At 38.8% G+C, this 20,897-nt stretch overlaps 1 protein-coding gene across 21 annotated transcripts in view; it reads right to left on the bottom strand.

Moving 5' to 3' along the window:
* Positions 1-1,791: 1,791 nt before the first annotated feature.
* TBCCD1 (TBCC domain containing 1) overlaps positions 1,792-20,897 on the bottom strand; it is a 28,400-nt gene continuing 9,294 nt past the window's right edge. For 5 of the 21 annotated variants that reach the window (XM_082392966.1, XM_082392952.1, XM_082392969.1 and 2 more), the window contains 6 exons: positions 19,719-20,085; positions 17,725-17,911; positions 17,085-17,582; positions 7,772-7,838; positions 2,931-3,173; positions 1,792-2,534 (listed from right to left, as the gene is read on the bottom strand). In XM_082392966.1, coding sequence (XP_082249092.1) covers positions 2,262-2,534; positions 2,931-3,173; positions 7,772-7,838; positions 17,085-17,582; positions 17,725-17,911; positions 19,719-20,085 — 1,635 coding nt within the window. In that variant the 3' untranslated portion in view covers positions 1,792-2,261. The other 16 variants (XM_082392950.1, XM_082392960.1, XM_082392964.1 and 13 more) reach the window with 11 other exon arrangements.

Here is a 20,897-nt window from a genome sequence, read left to right as displayed (position 1 = left end):
TTTTCTCTTCTTCTTCTGGGACCCCTATAATTTGAATGTTGGTGTATTTAATGTTGTTCCAGAGGTCTCTGAGACTGTCCTCAAGTCTTTTCATTCTTTTTTCTTTATTCTGCTCCCTGGCAGTTATTTCCACCATTTTATCTTCCAGCTCACTTATCCATTCTTCTGCCTCAGTTATTCTGCCACTGATTCCTTCTAGAGTATTTAATTTTGGTTATTGTGTTGTTCATCACTGTTTGTTTGCTCTTTAGTTCTTCTAGATCCTTGTTAAATGTTTCTTGTATTTTCTCCATTCTGTTTCTGAGATTTTGGATCATCTTTACTATCATTACACTGAATTCTTATTCAGGTAGTTTGCCTATTTCATCTTCATTTATTTGGTCTTGTAGATTTTTACCTTGCTCCTTCGTCTGTAACATATTTTTTTGTCGTTTCTTTTTCTTTTTTTTTTTTTTTTTTTGATGAGTGGGGCTGTATTCCTGTCTTACTGGTTGTTTGGCCTGAGGCGTCCAGCACTGGAGTTTGCAGGCAGTTGGATAGAGCCAGGTCTTGGTGCCGAGACAAGGACCTCTGGGAGACCTCACTCCTATTAATATTCCCTGGAGTCTGAGGTTCTCTGTTAGTCCAGTGGTTTGGACTCGGAGCTCCCACCACAGGAGCTCGGGTCCGACCCTGCAAGCCGCGTGGCTTGGCGAAAAAGAAAAAAAGGAGCAGTACAATAACAAAGAATAAAAAACAATATAAAATTAGATAAAAAATATATTAGGAAAAATAAAAATATATTTGAAACAACTGCAACAAGGTATAATAAAACCACAGCAGGAAAAAGAAAAAAAAGGGGAGGCGGGGAACAAGCCAAAAGGAGCAGAACAATAACAAAGTATAAAGAATAAAATAAAATTAGAAAAATAAAAGATTTATTAGAAAAAAATCAAAATGTAAGTGAATCAACAACAATGAATCAACAAGGTAAAACAGAACCCCAATCTAAAAGAGGAAAAAAAGAAAAAAAAAAACCAACCCTTGGCTATGGGGGCGGAGTTTAGACGGGGGAGGAACTTAGGCAGGGGCGGGGTTAGGGTGGGGTGGGACCTAGGCGGGTGGGGTGGTGACGTTTGAGCATGGGGTGGGGCCTCTGCTCAGGACCTGCACAGAAGGGGAGAGGCCTCCCGTGGAAAGGAGGGCCTCTGGAATGTGGAGTTCTGGAGTTTGGAGGTAGGGCGCTGGGTGAGGGTGTGTGGGTGGGGTTTAGGCCCCACGCATTGGAGGGGGACCGAGTGTAGAGGTGGGGCCCTGGGTGGGGGTGTGGGGCAGGGCTTGGGTTCTGCGAGGCAGGAGGGAGGCTCTGAGGACAGAGGATTTGGCCCAGGAGCCCAGCAGGCTTCCCGGTGCCTAAGTGGACAGGGAAAGCGCTGGCCCCGTTCCCTTCCGTTCCTCTGTGCCCCTCCCCCACCGTCTCCCCCAATGTCTGCCCCGTTGCCGCTGGCCCCCTAACCATGGGTCCCGCTAGGTGTAGGAACTCCTCCCCTCCCCCAGCTGCCCCTCAGGGGTGCTGGTCCCGGAGGTCCGGCCTTACTTTTGCTCCCCTTTCCCTCCCTCCCACTCCCTCAGGACCTGCACAGCTGGAGGGGGCCTAGGTGGGCAGAGGATCAGGCCCGGGATCTCAACAGGTTCCTGGGGGCCCAAGTGGACAGGGGAAACCTGGTCACTCTCCCTTTTGATCCTCTGCCCTCCCAGTGGTCCCCCAATTTCCCCCATTGGGCGTGGGATCCTTTTCCCTCCCCCGGCCGCCCCTCAGTGGCGCCGGTCCCATCCCGCCTCCACGACTCCTCCCCCCTCACTCCCCCCACGTCCTACCCGGTTGCTGGGGGTTCCTCCCATCCCCTTCGGTGTCCGTGGTCCCCCACCGGTGCCTGATAGGTGCCCTAGTCGTGAGGAGACGCGGATTCCGCATCCTCCTAGTGCACCATTAATACAGACCTTAAGCAACAAGAACCACCACATGGCAGTACGATTTTCTAACCTTTTTTAATCCAGTCCCATTTCGTCTGGCACAAAGACATAACCTGAAGGATGAGTTGCTTTGTGTAACTGCCCGCTGTGGTGGGCACTACTTTACTGGTGCCTACAAGTGTTTAAGGAGAGGCGTTATAGTAAACAGTGGAATGCATGCCAATTGTTTTTATTTATGACGCTTATTTGGACGACAAGGCCAGCCAGCATTTGGCCCCAGGAAGAAGCTTATGGCTGCATCCGTGTCATCACTCCACAATGCGGCGGAAAGACTGGATAGCTGGGGAAGCTGCGCCCCAGTCGATGGGCTTCCGGTACTCCTTCTTGTCCAGGAGGTACTGCCTGCCACGGTAGTTGGGCAGCTCGTAGAAGACCCACGCACCCTCCAGCACCTTACAGGAGTGGACCTCTCGCATGTGAAACTGCTCCATGATGGAAGGGCAATCTTCAGTAGTTTCATACATCTGACCATTAAAATCCCCTTTCTCAAAGATCTGAATCTTATACTGGCCTCCACTAGACTAAAAAAACAAAGGGGGAAATGAACAGCAAACATTAGCAAAATCAACAGCAGGCCAGGAACTCAGAGAACAGTGAGGTTTGGGATCCACCATCTTGAAAGTGAGATGATCTGAACACCCATCCCCACTGTGCACTGACTGAAACAGCTAACGTTCAATAAGAAAAACAATTCCTTAAAATATACAAGAGGTAGAGAAAGTACTATGGAAATAAGTCATGTAGTCTTGTGATGAACTGACCTAAGATTTTATTGAAGCCTCAGCGGCCAACAAGAGACAACCACCCATTAAGAGGTGGGAAAATCTTAAGAAAACTCTTTCACGTAAAAGCAAAACGGCGGGGGAGGGGGTAAGAGACAGAAAGAGAGAGAGCACGTGCACCCTCTGCACACTCACCAGGTGGACAGCCCTGCAGGAGCTGAGGCGGTCATTGAGGCCCATCCAGTGCTGGTACTCAGAGTACTCGCCCCGGGGTAGGACGTACATGTACCCAGCAAAGTTGGGCCTTTCATACACAGCCCAGGTGCCTCCTTCCACTCTAATGGAGTTGCAGCGACTCAAGTACATGTGGAAATCCGCACAGTCGCAATCGCTGTCATAGTGGCGGCCTTGAAAGTTTTTGTCTTCAAAGAAAGTAATCTGGAGCACAGGGGAAAGTGGAAAAACTGAGGGGTTAAGTGGCTGTGTTCATAGAAAAATGAAAATTAAGAACATATTCCCCACTTTAGAATTTCCTTTCTCCTCCATTTTGAGGAGAAAATATCTAGTTCTACCATACCTCACAACATTTGCCTTCTGGGAGACAACTTTAGTTGTTAACAACAGGAATGAGCACTTTCTGAGGGCTTAAAATGAAGCAAAACAAAAGAATGCTCTACTGTAAGGCAGCATTTTCAGACTCAAGCTCATGGCTTCTTTCTCACTGTACTTATGTAATAAATTTTCCACTTTTATATCTGTCTCTCCCACCAACACCTACTAGACTTCTTCCAAGGGCAAGGACCAAGCCTTATTTCAGCTATGGACCCCTATACCCTGCACTTGACAAACCCTCCAACAAATGCTAGATGAAGATGAGTGAGTTCCAAGTACAGAAATCCATTCTAGGTGATATGGAAGAGATATATAGAGAAAAAGAAAACACAGACCTTAGCTTTAGAGCTTATTTTAGATGGATATAGAACATACAGACATGAAAATATATCATATGTTCTGTATTATTATTTTGTTGCCAACAAAGTAGTTGCAAAGTAACAAAATGACAAGGCAAGAATGTCCTTTGCTTCAAACTCTTACCAAGTTGCATCACAATCTTTGGGGTAAACCTCTGAAGCCTGTGATGGCACTGGGAAATATGCAGCCCTGAGAAACAGGAAATACTACGCCTGGGCTCTAAAGCTGCATCTCTACAATTAGCCCTACTATTTTAGTCAAGCCATCTCTCAGGGCTCCAGCTTCCCATCTGTCAAATGAAAGGACTGGACTAGATTTGAAGCCCTGGCTGTAAAATAAAACTTTTCTGTTTGAAACAGGCAACAGAGTTCCCAGGAAGTCCCAGGGCTTCATGATGCAGTTTCTGAAAACCACTAGACCAAATGGACCACAGAGTCTGTCCCTTCTTGTTCTATAATTCCACATCCAAGATCAATGCCAGGTTATAATTTAAACTGAAATCACAGGTGTCATTGATTTGAGCAGTTAATTCCCTGGTGTTGTGCCGCCACCTTGTGGCTAATTTGCTTTATCGGTTTAGAAGGAGAAAAACCATGTCAGCCATTTCAGATGAAAGAAGCAGACAGAGCCAGTTAGAGTCTGGAGAGGATTTTTGAGGAGAGGATCTTTGAGGCAAGGATTGAAGGATAAGTAGGGGGTCTTCCAGAGGCAGAGCAAAAAGGACAGCTCGTTTAATGGAATAAAGGAGTGGAAGGACATGGCCCACTATAGGGACAAGTAGTTCATTAAGCCTGGTGCCGATTGAGCATGTGGTGAAGTGTTAGGAAATAACGCCAGAAGTGACACAAGAGCCATGCTAGAATCCGTCTGGTGATGATGTGGGAAATGTAATGTAATGGTTTGTACCTAGAAATAGCCGATTGCTATGGGCGGAGGTGAGAGATGCTGAGGACCAACCAAAGGCAACTGCAATGTGAATGACGATGAGGACAGTCACAAGAAATGAGGATTTGGTGACTAATTAGATGCAGGGAATGAAGGAAGACACTAAAAATAATTCGCAGCTGGGCCTCATTCTTTTCTACGCAGGTGAGTCTTTCTACATAGCAACCTACTAATAGCTTTTCCTTCCACTGTAAACTTTCTCCTTCCTGCCCTTCCCATTTCTCTCAACTTTTCCCTTTCCTGTTCCCTAAAAGGCTCCTTACCCTTCCTGCCCCTAAATCATCTACTTCACCTCCTTGCTTCCCTTCCCACAGTCACCTCTATCTCTTCCCGCTCCCTTTCCCATTTTAGCACAGCACAGATTTAGATACGTGGTACAGGTGAGAAAACAAAATCGCAGCACCACTAGTTAAATCTGGGTAACATTATCCACTGCAGAGGGTGGTTCTGAGGGTCCGATGGCACAGTGCCAATAGAGCAATTTTAATAGCTGCCTCATGATTTCCAATAAGCTTTTGCTACAACTGTTACAGATAAAGAAGTTAAATGACTTGCCTAAGGTCATTAGCTAGTTACAAGTTGGTTGCAGGCAAACCAGTGGACAGCAGTGCAGACTCCTGGTTAGTAATCTGTTGTTCATTTTATTTTACTTCATCTCCCTCTGTTGTCTTCCTACCTGTACAGCTAGCTCTGTTCAAAATATACCATTTACTCTTAGCAATGGAACAAGACCAATCCTGAATCTCACGGGCTTTTCCCAAAACCTGTGGCAAGATCTTTAGGAAAATCAAGGTAAACTCTCTAAGAATGGATAGACTCTAAACTTAAATTTACCTTTGGTTTTTGGCCAACTATTCACCAAAAAAGAGGCTCTGCAAGGGATATGCCATGGGAAATTAATATCATCTTCCTTCCTTCATTGTTTCTCACACTTACTACCCTCTGCACACTTACCTGACTGACTTCAGTATATGAAAAGTGGAAATATATATGATTTTTTCCTTGCTGTCCACCTTTCCAGCAGACCAGCCAACCATCCCAAGGTTGAAACAAAGCACTAGCATTGCCACAGAACCATTACTGAGCTCCAGGGCCAAGCTCTTCTTTCAGTAGCAGACCTTCCAGGTTTCAGGGCCCAGAGAATGTTGCACCTTTACTCAATTTCCATTTGTAGAAGACCATGAAATACACTTTACGGTCAGCTGAGAGGTTGGGACTCTTGGACAAAAAATTTTGTAGAGAAGGCTAAGAAATGTGCAGGAGATTTTCCTAGAAGTTATTACAAAATTACTCTAATTGTCAAGTTAATTTTTTGAAAAATAGCCTACTAATCCAATACAGCAGAGGGGAAAATGTCTTGACTATTCCACAGGTAACAAGAACAAACTTAGTAAAATGCATTGCTTTTGCCCAGCCCATAACTCCTCTGATTAAACTGCTAGCAAGACAATGAGAAAGGGAGAAGCAAGAAAAAAGTAAAAGATAAATTATTATTACTATCTCCTTTGGCTTAGCAAGCAAAAGTTTTTACTAAGTGAACAGACCAGCTACAAGAAATAAAAGAGTACATTATTCCTACACTGGAAATCATTGAAAGTGGGGCTGTTCTGTAACAACCTTCCCTCCAGGCACGTGGATAGCCCTCTAAGGACTTCAGATGCTTTTTAGTGGGATTTTCATGGCATATTTTTCAAAAACCTCAGAGCACTAAAGACACTGTCTCATTTTTCTCCCCAAACCTTCTGGATGCAAATACGACTATTAGTTCTATTTTCCAAACGGGAAAAAAAATCAGGCGCTCACCAATTATGCAACAAGTTAACAGGTGCCTCCTGAAAAAATGCAATGGGAAGTGCCTGACATTGCCTGTGTAGTTTTTGTGCCAAGGTGGTTAGTATGCATCTAAACATGAGAAAACAATTAGACAACTCCAGATGTCAGGACTTTTTATAAGACACCTGGGTTTGGACTTTGAAAAATGTCAATGTCTCACAACAACAAAAACTAGGGGGATTGGTCTATATTAAAGAGGCTAAAAAAAAGAGGTTAATGAAACTTGACAACCAAATGAAATTCATGATCCTTGACTGGATCCCACATCAGGGGAAAAGCCAGACATGAGGCACATTTTTGGGAGCAACTGGAGGAAATGTGAATATAGTCTAAACATTAGGTATTATATTCTGATAAATTTGGGGGACCTGATAATGATATGATGTTTATACAGGGAATGCCCTTATTTTTAGGATATACATGCCTAAAAACTTAAGGCAAAAGTATAATGAAATCTGCTATTTATTTCCAAATGGTTTAGTAAAAAGAGAAAGAGAGAGAGAGAAACCAGATATGGCAAAATGTAAACAATTGGAGAATATAAGTAAGGAACATACAAGTATTCATTTACCATCTCTTACTTATTCTTTTAAGATTCAATGGGCTTGAACATTTACACAGTAAAACATTAGGTGGAAAAATCAGGCACCAGAGGCTTTGCTTTAGACCTACAGTCAGTGAAGAACTAGAAAGAGAATGAAGGTATATTCCCTCATTCCCAAAGAGAATCAATTTCCAGTCCAACAATCGTGAATCACATATTTTAGAGGCAATTTTCTTAAACTAAGTAAGCAATTTTGGGGGGGAAAGGGATAAGAGTAGCTGCTGAATGAAGGGGATATGTAGGATTTAATTCATTTGATTGGTCCATCCGATTTGGCCATTTAGAATATTAATGGTTGATGCTAAATTTCACAAGACAGATTTTTATTCGAATACTACTCCACATAATCCTCTTATCTGCATGTCTTATTCCTGTGGAAACACAGAGATTAGTTGCTGGAAGGCAGAAATCATGACGATATTTACACATTACATACCTGTACAGTATTCAACATAGTAAGTACCACACATGAAGATAAACCCTTAATAAGTTATTTGGTAATTCTGTTAGAACAGAAAATAAAATAAGCATTCCTTAATCTTTTCTTCAATCAATCCCAGCCTTCTAACCACTATCATACTCACCTCCAGGTGAAGAAGCAAAAGCTTTCCTCCATGTTTCTTTCAATGTATCATTAGGTGAAAAAGTGGGTAGGCTAGAAACAGCGTGACTGTTTACTTACCTTGGTTCCAGCTTTAGACATTTTTGGTGCATAGATTGGTTTCCCCAGTGCTGAAATCCAGGAATAGCTACAGAGAGTTAGAGGCACAGAGACATTTATACTGGGTTGGTTTCAAATCAAACATTTGCTTAGTCAAGAGAATAGGATCCAAAAATTGAGTCAGTCATTTAGAGGCTATTGATGGTTTCTAGAAAAACAATCAGGATTATGAAATAAAGGAAAGCTTCAGTACCCTCTTTAATGCTTACCAAGCCTTGCTGCAGTATAGACTTTGCTGACTCAAGACACCAAAACCCAGCCAAATTTTTCAAAATTAAAAACAAAAAAGTTCCTCTTACTTGGGCAATTTGGTTTTCTAGCAAGCAGCCACCTTGAAATCCCCCATGTCTTTTTTTCTTCAAAAGAACTTGCAGGAAATGAGTCAAAAAAACCACCCTCTAATTCTGAACAGAAGTGAATCATGTTCCAAAGCAATAAAACTGACATGACAACTAAAGGCAATGCATGATCTTGTGTTTGGAAAAAAAGTCAACACAAGTGACATTTTGGGGATAATTAGAAAATTTTAATACAGTCTATATATTAGGTACTACTACTGTGCCATTGTTAAACAACTTCCTGAATTTAATCATATGTACTATGACTATGTAAGAGAATGTCTGGTTTTAGGAAATACATGCTAATGTATTTAGGAGTTAAGGTCCCAGATGTCTTCAACCTACCCTTAAATTGTTGAGCAAAAATAAAATAGTAACACTATATAGAGGGTTGGTAAAGTGAAAGTGGCAAAATGTTAACAATTGGTGAATCTAGACAAAGGCATGTGGGAATTTACATTCCTGCCACTGTTCTTTAAGTCTGAAATTTTTTCAAAACACACACATACACCCAAGAGTTCCAGTCCACAAGAAAGGGTGCTACAATGTGTAGCCCGAGAGACAGAAAGTTACTGTGGAAATCCTGAATTTGTAAAGGTTTAGATAAGCCTAACTTGCCACCTGCTAGGTGGCATTTCTCTGCCATGATATCATATTGGAACCTGTGTAGGGAACAGTTTTTGGTGCTTAATATACCTCTGATTTTAGGAATGAGATTACATCTTACTGAAACTCAAAGAAACAACAAATCAACTGTTCTCCATTTTAATTTTCCTGGTCAAATATATTCTTCTCAAAAGCCCAACTTCCTCATCTTTCCCCTTAACAAAGCCTCCAGCAAATATTTTTATAAATGGGATGCCCCTAAAATATATTTTGGTCAGCCAGAAAATGACAAATGTGCCTTGATATGAAGACTGTTGAGTTACAAGGTATTAAGTTATATGCTTAGTTTTCTGAACTTTATAAACTTTAAAGAAAGTATCTAATTAATACCATTAATTTCATTAAACAATAGCAGTTTCCAAAAAGACACTTCTATTATTCCAGTGTTTCTTTATTTGGTAATGCTCTCCTTGCTTGAATTTCATCAAGCAAGTTTAAAATAAAAACTCCAATTATAATTAAAACACATTCTGAGGGTTAATTTTCATTTAAGAAATAAGAGATCACGCGCTTTTAGATATAATTACTAACTAAATGGCCAAAGAGCATATGAAACAATGTTTATCAGCAATCAGATTCATTAAACTGGTAACTGTTTTCTTTATCTTAAAGAACATAGCTTTCCCATCAAATGTAAACTTTATTTTGATATAACATCACAGAATGACATTGGAAATCTTTTCTAAAATTAAAAGTAAAGCTTTATCTTTTTATTGAAAGGAGAAGATTACTTTTTAGAGTTTGTTTATTGAAAATTTGAAGCAGAAAGTGAAATGAAAAATAAAGATTTTATACAATTTCATTGTTGCATACTTTAAGGACTAAAATATCTTTGTATAAAATCTTTCCTGCTATATTTATACTCCAAAAATCATACTTTCATTCCAATTCTTTTCTAAAAGGAGTAGTAATTTCCTTTTAAATAGTTACAAAGAACTATAAAACCTATGCTCAATCACTTTAATATTAACATATATACAATGCCTTCATCAACTTTTTCATTTTAGCATCACAAAATGAGCCTTCTGATGTTCTATAAACTATATGTTTATATAATAGAAGTTTAGCTAAAATTCAATGTAAACAGTAGCAAATGACATTGGAAGGAAACTTAAGGAAAGGTCTTCTATAGGAAGAAAAATCCCCAAAGTCTCTTAAGCAGCAAGAGCACCTTCCCAGTTTAGTTTCAACATGTGCACCATCTTGCATTCATCTTCATGTTTCCAGGGCCCTGAATATGAAAAAAACAAAACAAAACAAAAAAACTAACTTTCTATCACCTTCGTGTAAAAACAGGAAAAAATCCTTTTCATAAAATCACATAAATCGGTCAGATGATAATTTAGAGTGATAAAATATGTGAAGTTAAAAGTTAATTACATTCCTTTTTTCTGAGGGTCACATTAGTTCATAATAGAAGAAACGAAATTCATACATAGACATAAAGTAGCAGGCTGTGGGGTTAGTCTAAAGTAAGATCTTATCCTCTTATAGTTCCGATTTCCTTTGTATAATCTTCAACAGATTTCCAATTCTTAATCTCAGTATTTATTAACTAAATATTGTAAAATTCTTTTTTTATAAAAAGTAATACACACTTTGAAAATGTAAACAATGTATAAACAATAAAGAATAAGTTTACGCAGCTTTGGAAAACAGTTCAGCAGTTCCTCAAAAAGTTAAACATATGATCTTGCAATTCTAATCCTCTGCATAGTATACTGAAGAGAAATAAAAACATCTCTACACAAAAATTTGTACACGAAAGTACATATAGCAGCATTATTCACAATAGCTAACAAGTGGAAGCAACTCAAATGTCCATCAACTGATGAACAAATAAAGTGCGGTATATCCGTACAATGGAATAGTATCCAACCATAAAAAGGAATGATGTACTGACACATGCTACAACATAGATGAACCTTGAAAACATTATGCTAAGTGAAAGACGGCAGACACAAAGACCACATGTTGTATGATTCCATTTATATGAGATGTCCAGAACTGACAACTCAAGCGACAAACAGTAGGTTAGAGGTTGCCAGGGACCAGGCGGCAGAGGAGATATGGGGAGTTGGAGGAATTGGGAGTGACGGTCAATGTATACGGGCTTTATTTTTAGGGTGATGAAAATGTTCTGGATTTGTTAAATGGTGATGATTGTACAAACTTGTGAATATAATCAAAGCTGCTGAATTCTTCACTTTAAAAAAGTGAAGTTTATGGTATGTGAATATCTCAATTAAAATTAAGAGTAAGTTTTCTCCTACCCTAGACACCCAGTCTCATTCCTCAAAGACAAACACTGCTAACAATTTCTTTATATCCTTTCAGAAATTTTTAAGGCATATAACTAGCATAAAAATGTGTGTGATTTATCCCTTTCCTTTTTTCAAACACACGAGGCAACATTTTACGCCCCCTGCCAGCTTTCACCGTCACCCCCTAGAGGTCATTCAGGATCAGCACATGCAGGTGTGCTTCATTCCTTTCAAAGACGCATTCCGTGGCATGGATGAATCAGTTCATTATTAGGCACCTGCCCTCTAATGGGGAGCATTTGGCTGGTTTCCAGCCCACAGCTATTTCAAACAATGCTGCAATGAACATCTCTTTTATATGTATGTATGTATGTACTTATTTATTTTTTATTGGAGTATAGTTGTTTTACAATGTTGTGTTAGTTTCTGAACATCTCTTTTAAACAGATCTTTACATTCATGAATGTATCTGTAAGATAAATCTAAGAAGTGAAATTGCAAAGTCAAAGAATGTGTGCATTTTTAATTCTGATTTTGTCAAACTATCCTCCAAAAAGGTTGCACAAATTTACACTTTCCCCAGTGGTAAGTGAAATGTCTTATCAGTGTTGTATACTATGTTTTTGATCCTTGCCAGTGTGATAGATGAAAAATAGTATCTTACATTTCTTTAATTTTAAGTGAAAGTGAGCACCTTTGTGTTTGTATCTTTCTGTGAACTACCTATTCATGTCCTTTGTGTTTTTCTATTGTTAGTCTCTAAAGATACTTTAAAATAGCAAAATAAGCTAACTTCTATTAAAAAAAAAGGAATACTATGTATTTGGATTAAATAACTTCCAATAAATTTGCCTGTATCCATGTTCTCTTCTATTGAATCTGTAGGTCTCCTAGAGTTTAGTATTCAAATCTTCATTTGGATTAATTCTGGTAATTTATTAATGCCCATATGTACAATTAACAAAGATTAGCTAATTTATTAATTGATTTATGTGTGGGATTATGGGAAAGAGGAAAAATGTGTCAGAAAGGGTAAGACTAAAAACCATATATGGGGAAGTACAGAACAGCTGTGGATGGTACAACTTGTGCCAGGCAAGAGACAAAAAAGACAAATTTGGCTATTATATTTGCCTATAACTCTACAGGCTCCACTTGAATATTTTGCTTGGCCTTCTCACTATAAAATGTAGTATATATGGATATGTAAAAATCTGTATATGCTTGTGGGAGCGGTGGAAAAAATCAGCAATAGTTGGTAACATAATACTCTGTGTGTTTTTTTGGTATGCTTGTAAGATCTCCCCCAAATAATTTGTGTTAAGTGCTCTCCATTATAAATGCCTACCAGTGTTTTGATGAGGAAGTCTTATCCTGCTGCTTGTTTGGAGCCTGCTGCAGGGGGCACAAGACTGTCCAGCTGCTGACGATGTCCTGTATTAATCAACCACTCATAAAACTTGTTTTCCACAAGTACCTGGAACTGCTTCCTTTGATCCCTAAAATTGCAAAAAGAATGTAGCAATACTAATTCATATTATTTTTACTTCAAGTGATTATAAAATACTTCAATGGGATAAATGTTAAATTATTTCTAGTTATCCATTTGTTCTCTCTGAATAACTGCTCTGTTCAGCTCTATACACTGAATCATCACCACCACCACCACCAAAAAAAAGATTGGTCAGATACAATTCCCTCTTTGTAAAAACTTATCAGTAATTATATATTTTGTTCTACTGTGGTTATTCACTCAACAGGTATTTACTGAGGACCAAGTGATGCTGGGTAGTGTTCTGACTGATGAGGATAAATGTGTAAAGAGAAGAGAAATGGCCTCTGTCCGGGCAGGTTCGCACTGCATGATTCTAGAGGGCGCCATTCACATTGTGACCTATGTAGTCTGTGCTCCTTGTGGACTGAATATTCTAGTAGGGGAGATAGGTAATAAATAAAATAAATATGTATATGAACTTAAGTAGTTATAAGTGCCTTGGAGAAAAATAGAGCAGAATAGGGAAATCAAGAGTATTTGGAATGCTAATGTAGAAAAAGGATGGACAGAAGCCTAAGATGACACGTAAGCAGAGTTCTGAATGAAGTGATGGATTAAGCAAAATAAATATCTGGAGAACATTCCAGGCAGAGGAAACAAAAAGTGCAAAGGCTCTAAAGTGAGAGAATATTTAACATGTTCAGGATAAGCAAGAGAAGAAAAGCTCCTGACAGCCAGGAGCTAGCTTGGCACCATCAGCTAGGCCTAGGTGTAGCTGGGATCTGGCCTGCTGCTCTTCTGTTGAACGTAAATAATCCCATAGCACACCAACAGGAGACAAGGCCACTATGGGACAATGCTAGATCAAGGCAAAAATAAACTCATTCCATAATCATATGTCAGGTCCAGACAAAAAACAAAACCATTTTGTGGTCCACACCACAAAAATGACCAAGCATCACCCTTTCCTGGCTAATGAGTGACCGCTGTTTCTTTACAATTATAGTTTTAGCCCCTTTATTCCTCTCCTCTGTAATATAAAAATTATTACAATACCAAATCATAGAATTACACTCACTTCCAGATTGCATCCAACCCACAACAAAACCTTGCTTCCTACACCCCTCCCTCAAATCACCTAACACAGCCAAAATACAATTATCAGTTCTTTTAAACACGCTTTTATGGAGATGAAACTAGTTCTCTCCCTCCTTGTAATGAGTAATAAAATCCAACTTTATTCTACAGATACGTTCCTGGTGGTGTTTGGCTGGACGGCAATGACTAAGTAACACTGTAATATGGTGGGAGGGAAGTGAATGAGGAAAAGAATGGCAGAAAACGAGGCAGAAAGGGCCTGGTAGGTACTGTGAAGGTTTTATATTTTATTCCAAGTATGATGGGGACCCATTAGAGGGGACAGAGCAGGGAAATGACATCATCTAATCACTTTAAAAGGATCGTGTTGGCAGTTTCTTTTCAAATTATTCAATAATTCTTCTGTCTTCCCATGTTCCCAAAGTTAAATTGCATGCTTTTGCTGGTTTCTAGTGTTATCACGGATCTCATCACTTGAATATGCTATGATTCAGAGTCAATATTTATTAAATGCTTACCACATTCCAGATTCCACACATGTGTATAAGCTTTTCATATGTGTAAGAAAATCTAGCCATCTAAATACTAGCAGCATCCAAACAACAGAATTGCTTTAAAAGAACGTTCTTCCAATGATCCATTTTTATATCACATCGGTATAATGATTATATTATATATGACAATAGTTCACAGAAAACAGTAAAGACACTAAGAACCCAGGTTCTGGAACCAGGCTGACTAGGTGTGAATCCTGGCTCCTGTGTGACTTTGGATAAATTACTTAAATCTCTCGGTTCCTCAGTTTCCTCATCTGTGATGGGGAACTATTAGGAAGAATAAATGAGTTAATACATAGACGGTGCTTAGAACAGTACTTGGCACACAGTAAGTGCTCAATACATATTACCTATTATTATGGTCATCAGCACTATTCTGCTAAATTGAGAATGACTGATCTGTAGTATTAGTATCCTGGTGGCTCAATCCATGAGATACAAACCAGGTGGAATGTTTGTAACAGATAACAGCAGTATTACTACAGTGGATTCCCAGGTAAAGCATGAGTTGTGACTGTTACTGATGTTTATATTTTTGGCAGGTAGCAACTGTTTTAAAGAACCTAAATGCAACTATGTAATTATATATTATATACCTGCTTCCTTAATCCATATGCCACAAGAATGCATCCAGAAAATACCATGGCTGGATCAAGTCTTTTTTCAACAATTTCTCTTACAATGAAGCTAATTCTAACAGGGCAGGTCTCAGATATTGTGGGTAAACAATCTCACCCAGAAGATGTGTCTCACAAACTCATCACTAAGCAGGGTGCCTATACACGGTACAGCACACACCACTACAGTGTCTCACACACACATCGTTACTATAAGTTATCTTATTAAACTTTTATATCAATCTCATCAGGTAGAAAATATACTTTATATATGATATAGCTAAGAGCCAGACAGGTCAGATGACACATTCAATGTCACACCATAAGTGGCACGATCTGTACTAATTCCTGAGTCAGAGTACTTTCCACTACAATATAGACACAGCTATCCAAAGAACAACACTAATTTTAACATCTAATAAAACCAAGACATCTAATTAAAATAAGCATTTTTACTTACACATCAAATCACAGTTCTGGATCATCAGAAATAGAAACATTTTTAGGATGGCTAATCTTCCAAGATAATGACAACCAGAAGAAACAACAACAAACAAAAAGACTGATACCAAGCAAATGGAATCCAATTATTAAAGTAATAGTTTTTCTAAGTCTCAAGGACCAAGACATTATCAGAATATAGGACATTTCATGTAAATATCCTCCAAAAGAACTTGATACCCTTTTCTCAAACCAGCTCCAGCTCCCAAATGGACAATGCTGTAGAAGAAGCACCCCTCCATCTTTCAGTACTATGTTTCCTCTCCTAATATCTCTAACAAATAACATTTAATTAAATACCAAAATACTTATATAGACAATAATTACTTATTCTGAACATCCACTACTTTTAAGTTGTACATGTTATTCTGTCCAGAAGAAAACTGGTCAAATGTTTCTAAACTGGGCTCCAATTTTTGGAGTCATCTTTAATTTTCTTGTCTTTTTTACAAGATCTTGCACCAAGTCCAGCCTCCTGTCAAAGTATTTCTGGTCTCCACCCCCATCATCTCCACTCTAGTCCAGTTTCTTAGTCTAGAATATTGTAATATCACCCTGACTTCCCTCTTTCAGATCTAAGCAGAGGATCTTCATATGTGCCAATCACATTTTTTAATCTGCCATAGCATCTAATAAAGTGGTTTGCATATTGTAGGCATTCTATAAATGTTCCCGAATAAATGAAATGGCTTTCATTCCATTGTTCAAAACCCTTTTATGGCTCCTATTAATTAATTCCACTTAAATCTAACCTTTATTGCCTGATATTCAAGATTCTACATAATCTGGCTCAATCTACCCATCCAAGTTTAAATATCATTATCCATATCCAGAATCTTGTTTCAGCAACTGATTTCCAGGATACCTGAAGTCTGCTTCTGCTTCCACATCTGCTCCTCTAGTGCTGTTAAAAGTATTCTGCCCAACCCTCACTTCTTCTCCAAACTCTGCTCATTTTTCAAGGTCCAACACAAATTCTATTTTCTTCATAAATCTCTGACCACCCACACTGATGTTTTCTGAATCTTTACATATGGTTTATATATAGCGTGTCCCTGGCTTCCAGAGTTCAGAGATCAAAACCCTTGAAATAAAATTTTGTGGTGGAATAATAAACTATAACCATCTACTATCACAAGCATGTTATTAAAAATAAAATATTTTAGTACCCCCAAAGTAAAAAGTAATTTCAGAATAAAAGACAGTATTCTAAATTGACTAAATTTAGCATTATTTTAAAACTGTATTTATTTTTCACATTTTACCATGGATTAGGAAAACTCTGACAAAAACTGGCATTAGTCCATGGACCAGCATGGACCAGGAGTCCACCCTTGCAAGTCTGCCTGTGGAGTGGTGGAGCCAGGAAACCTGTATTTTCAACAAGCTCTTTGCATGATCCTGATGCACAATGCAGTTTGAGAACCACTAGTATACTGCAGAGAAGTAAATTAAAAACTAAAACCAATCCATTTATGATTGACCTTATATATGATCTTTCATTCATTTAAGTCTTATATCTGTCAGTTAAACTTAAGCTACTTAAAAGAAAGGAGTCTAATACTTGAGTATCCACTTGCTCCCATCCCCAACCAAACTGTGCCTGGAATACTGACTTTAGTGAAAGATACACTATGTCTTTCTGATTTCTTTAGCACAATTATAAACATGTGCAGATTAATTTGCTTTCCCATGGAGTTTTACGTAAGACAAATTACTACTTTTAGAAAACACTCACTTTGTCAAACGAGCCTCCTTCACAGTTTTCTGCCAGGTCTGTATCTTTTTCTCTCTTTGGCCCAGTGCTTTCTGATATGCAGATGGAAGACCCCCAGGTATCTCTGTTGTGTCCCCTTCCATTTCAAAGGGAATAATAAACACATAGAATTCACACGGTGCTAAGAGTCGGAAGACACTTGTGCTGCTGTTCTCTCTGCACACAATCATGGGATTATCCCAATAGTTAGGCACTGTAGCAAGGCCAGTCCTGGCCATGTGGTCCTCCAGCATTGGGTAATGGGTATGAAAGGGGGCAAAAGTTACTCTCTGGTTCCCAGAGAGAATAAGTGGGCGTGTAGGCGTCAGAATGTGAAAGATGCAACCTGTTGTAGAAGAGATGGACAGACGATGGCAAACAGCAATGACTTTAACATTGTCACAACTGTGGAGATGAAGAGCAGTCTGTACAGGGCCCAGGATGAAGGTGCTATTCCTGCACTTCTCAATTGTCACAGATCTGAAAAATGAGGTAAATTCCTCTGAATAAGAATATGATAAAAAATATCTGACTACAATATTATTCTCTGATGGCAAATAAAAGGACAAATCCTGGTCCAAAGAAAACGTCACAACATCAAAACACTATGAGGACTGCTTACCGTAAGGGAGACAGCAGATATACAAAAGTCTCGTTGCAACGATGAATCTTTACATGTGCCCCCACCAGAGTATCTGAGCTCTTGGCCAATGTCTGCTTGTAAACCTGGCTCATCACCACCAGGCGGTGCATCCTAGGGGCCACGTGAGTATTACAAGCAATCTTAGCTCTTTTGGTCGTCCCTTCAACTATTTAAGAAAAATATAAATAAATGAGATTGTTTCAAAGAAAAACAATCAACCATACGAGGTTACACATGTCTACATGTATACATGTCTAAAATTAGACCCATGTGAGGTTTAAAAAAATGTTAGATTTGGGTGTTGGGTATGCTATATTATTCTCTGTGCTTTTCTGTATATTTGCAATATTTCAAATTTTTTTGTTTTAAAAAAAAAGGTTAAACCTACAATCCATTCAACATTGCCTGTAGATCTAAGATTTTTTCATATCTACCCTTTAACTTAAGTAATGTGCCTAAGGCCATATGGCTAGTGAGTAGCAGAGCTGGCCCAACTCAAATAGTATCTTCTCCAACCAGCCTTAATTTATCATCACAACTCTTAAATAATCTCTTTAAATTGCCATAATACTAATTCTGAACCCCTCCTAAGTTACTTACCACATCATTCCATGAATTGTATTTGGGTTCACGTCTTTACTCCCAGGATCATTACTAACTGAGAGCACATCTTCCTGTCGAACATGGTGCCTTAAACACAAACTCACCCTCAAGAAATCTGTGCAGGCTGACCTCCTAACACAGTCCCACCATTACATCATTGCCTTCTCAGACTGTACTTCCCAGAAAACCATCAGGATACCCTTGTAAAGAAAATTGGCCAAATGTGGAGAGGTCACATAGTATGCTATTCTTCTTTTAAAACAATTCTTATTTTTTCCTTTTATTAGAAAAGTAATATATGGCTACTGTAGAAAAATTTTAAATACTAGTAGTAAAACAAGATAAAAATTATTTGTAATCCTACTATCTAACATGTTTTTGTATAATCCTAAAAGGTCAGATGTCCTTTTTCCTCCAGTGCCTACCCTAACAACATTTAAAAACTTACTTATATTCTTTTACCAACATCAAGAATTATGTAGTATCTCTCCTGTATATTTGTAGGAGCCTTACATATCTGAGAATCTGAGCTCACGCTAGAGCAATAGCTTGGTTGCATATAAAATACTTGGATCACTGTAGATGTTGCTCAGCCGTTTTCTGGTTTTCAGAATTATAAACATTTGCTACGAAACTGATTTTTTTTTTTTACATTTGCACGGAAACTATTTTTTCTTTACCTTTGAAACTCAGAGATTGTGGAAGTATATTCTAGTTTTTTCCCATTAATTTTCCTTGGCCTTAATACAGGTACCTACTTCTCTTTAAACTTCTATCTGGGCCCCTCTTCTCTTAAAACTTATACTTGGGCCCGAAGAAGTCATACAGTACCTGAACCTGTCCCTTTAGCCATCACTGGACTGTATCAGGAATAGAAACATTTGCAACCAAAGCGTAATTCTCTCTACTATGAATTTAAATTTCCAATTTAGAAATAGCTAGTCTGCTTGTGTCTGTGTAGCTAAAAAAGAGCCTCAACTTTACACCAACTCTATGAGGTTGTAACTATGGAATGGCCAGTTTCTGGTAAGGTGCATAGAAAATAGGAAAGCTTCAAGCAAATGAGCATATGAGAGTGAGAAGGGAAAAAGAGTCAGAAAAGAGAAGAGCAGAGCAAAGAAAAGGACCGACCGAAGTTGGAGTTTCTACTAACTGCAACCAAAATAACCTGGACTAATAAATCAACTCTCTCAGACTGTGGCAGCCTTGAGAAAAAGTCATATACAAAAGAGATGTTCCCTTTTTCTGTTTCATAGTAGCAATATTTTTTAGGTCTTCCACAAAAGACATGTGATCATTAATACATCAGAAAACACTAGGTTCCTTAACCTGTCATTCAATTTAATATAGATTAAAATATTAATAAATACCTTGGTGAGCCCAAGCCAATTTCTTCCCAGACTTGAGGCAAGCAGATGTACCAAATGGATTCCCAGTTAAACAGGCTCTCAACCAGGCTTCCAGCTTGTAGAAAGAAAAGGCCTTAGAGGTCTTTGAGAAGCCACTTTCTGCATGCAGTGGTTGCCACAGTGCCAGTTCATAAAGTGGATATATCTTCCTGGCTCCACTTACTGTACCTTCAATAAGAAAGCTGAGTGCTACAACAGCTTCTCGAGAGACTAGACTACTATGGGTCGAATGAAATGATGCAGTGAGTTGTTCTGGATCTACAAGCAGTTCAAGGAGATCTGACAGATGATCACAGACAAAAGCTTGGTGACTGTAATCATTCCAGTTCTAAAAAATATCAAAAGAAAGCACTTTTAACAGAACAATGAGATTGAAACTCATTGTTTCAACAGAACAGTAAGAACTGAGACTTTTATATTTTAATTATTTTGTATTTATACTTTGCCTCATCCTCCCAAAAGCATTTAAAGTGGCTATATAAACCTTATAAAGATTTTCTGTGCACGTAATAGGTATAAACAGATTCTCTCTCTACCTTAGATAATTCAGAAGTAATACTAGTAGCTAACCCTCAGTGTGTGCCAAGCACTGTTATACAAAATTTAACATATTTAAAACTAGCAACAGTCTTAGGATAGATGCTATTACCATGCCCATTCTACAGATGAAGAAATGGAGACACAAAAAGGTTAAGAAACTTGCCCAAGGTCACACTGCTAGTATTAAATAGTCTAAAAGTTTCAGATCAAACATAAAAATAACAGCCTCAGACATTCATTTCATGAAGCACTAGGTTTCTTTTTAATTTACCTTCTCAAATTACAGAAGGAATTTCAAAATCTAATGAAACAAGGCAACTGATCTTACAGTAACCAGATTTAAGAGAAGTTATAACCTTGGGGGCTTCCCTGGTGGCGCAGTGGTTGAGAGTCTGCCTGCCAATGCAGGGGACACGGGTTCGAGCCCTGGTCCGGGAAGATCCCACATGCCGTGAAGCAACTAAGCCTGTGCATCACAACTACTGAGCCTGCGCTCTAGAGCCTGTGAGCCACAACTACTGAGCCTGCGTGCTGCAACTACTGAAGCCCGTGTGCCTAGAGCCTGTGCTCCGCAATAAGAGAAGCCACCACAATGAGAAG

Source organism: Balaenoptera borealis (genome assembly GCF_965194805.1).
Source record: "Balaenoptera borealis genome assembly, chromosome: 5".
NCBI lineage: Eukaryota > Metazoa > Chordata > Mammalia > Artiodactyla > Balaenopteridae > Balaenoptera > Balaenoptera borealis.
This window is presented reverse-complemented; position numbering and strand designations above follow the sequence as displayed.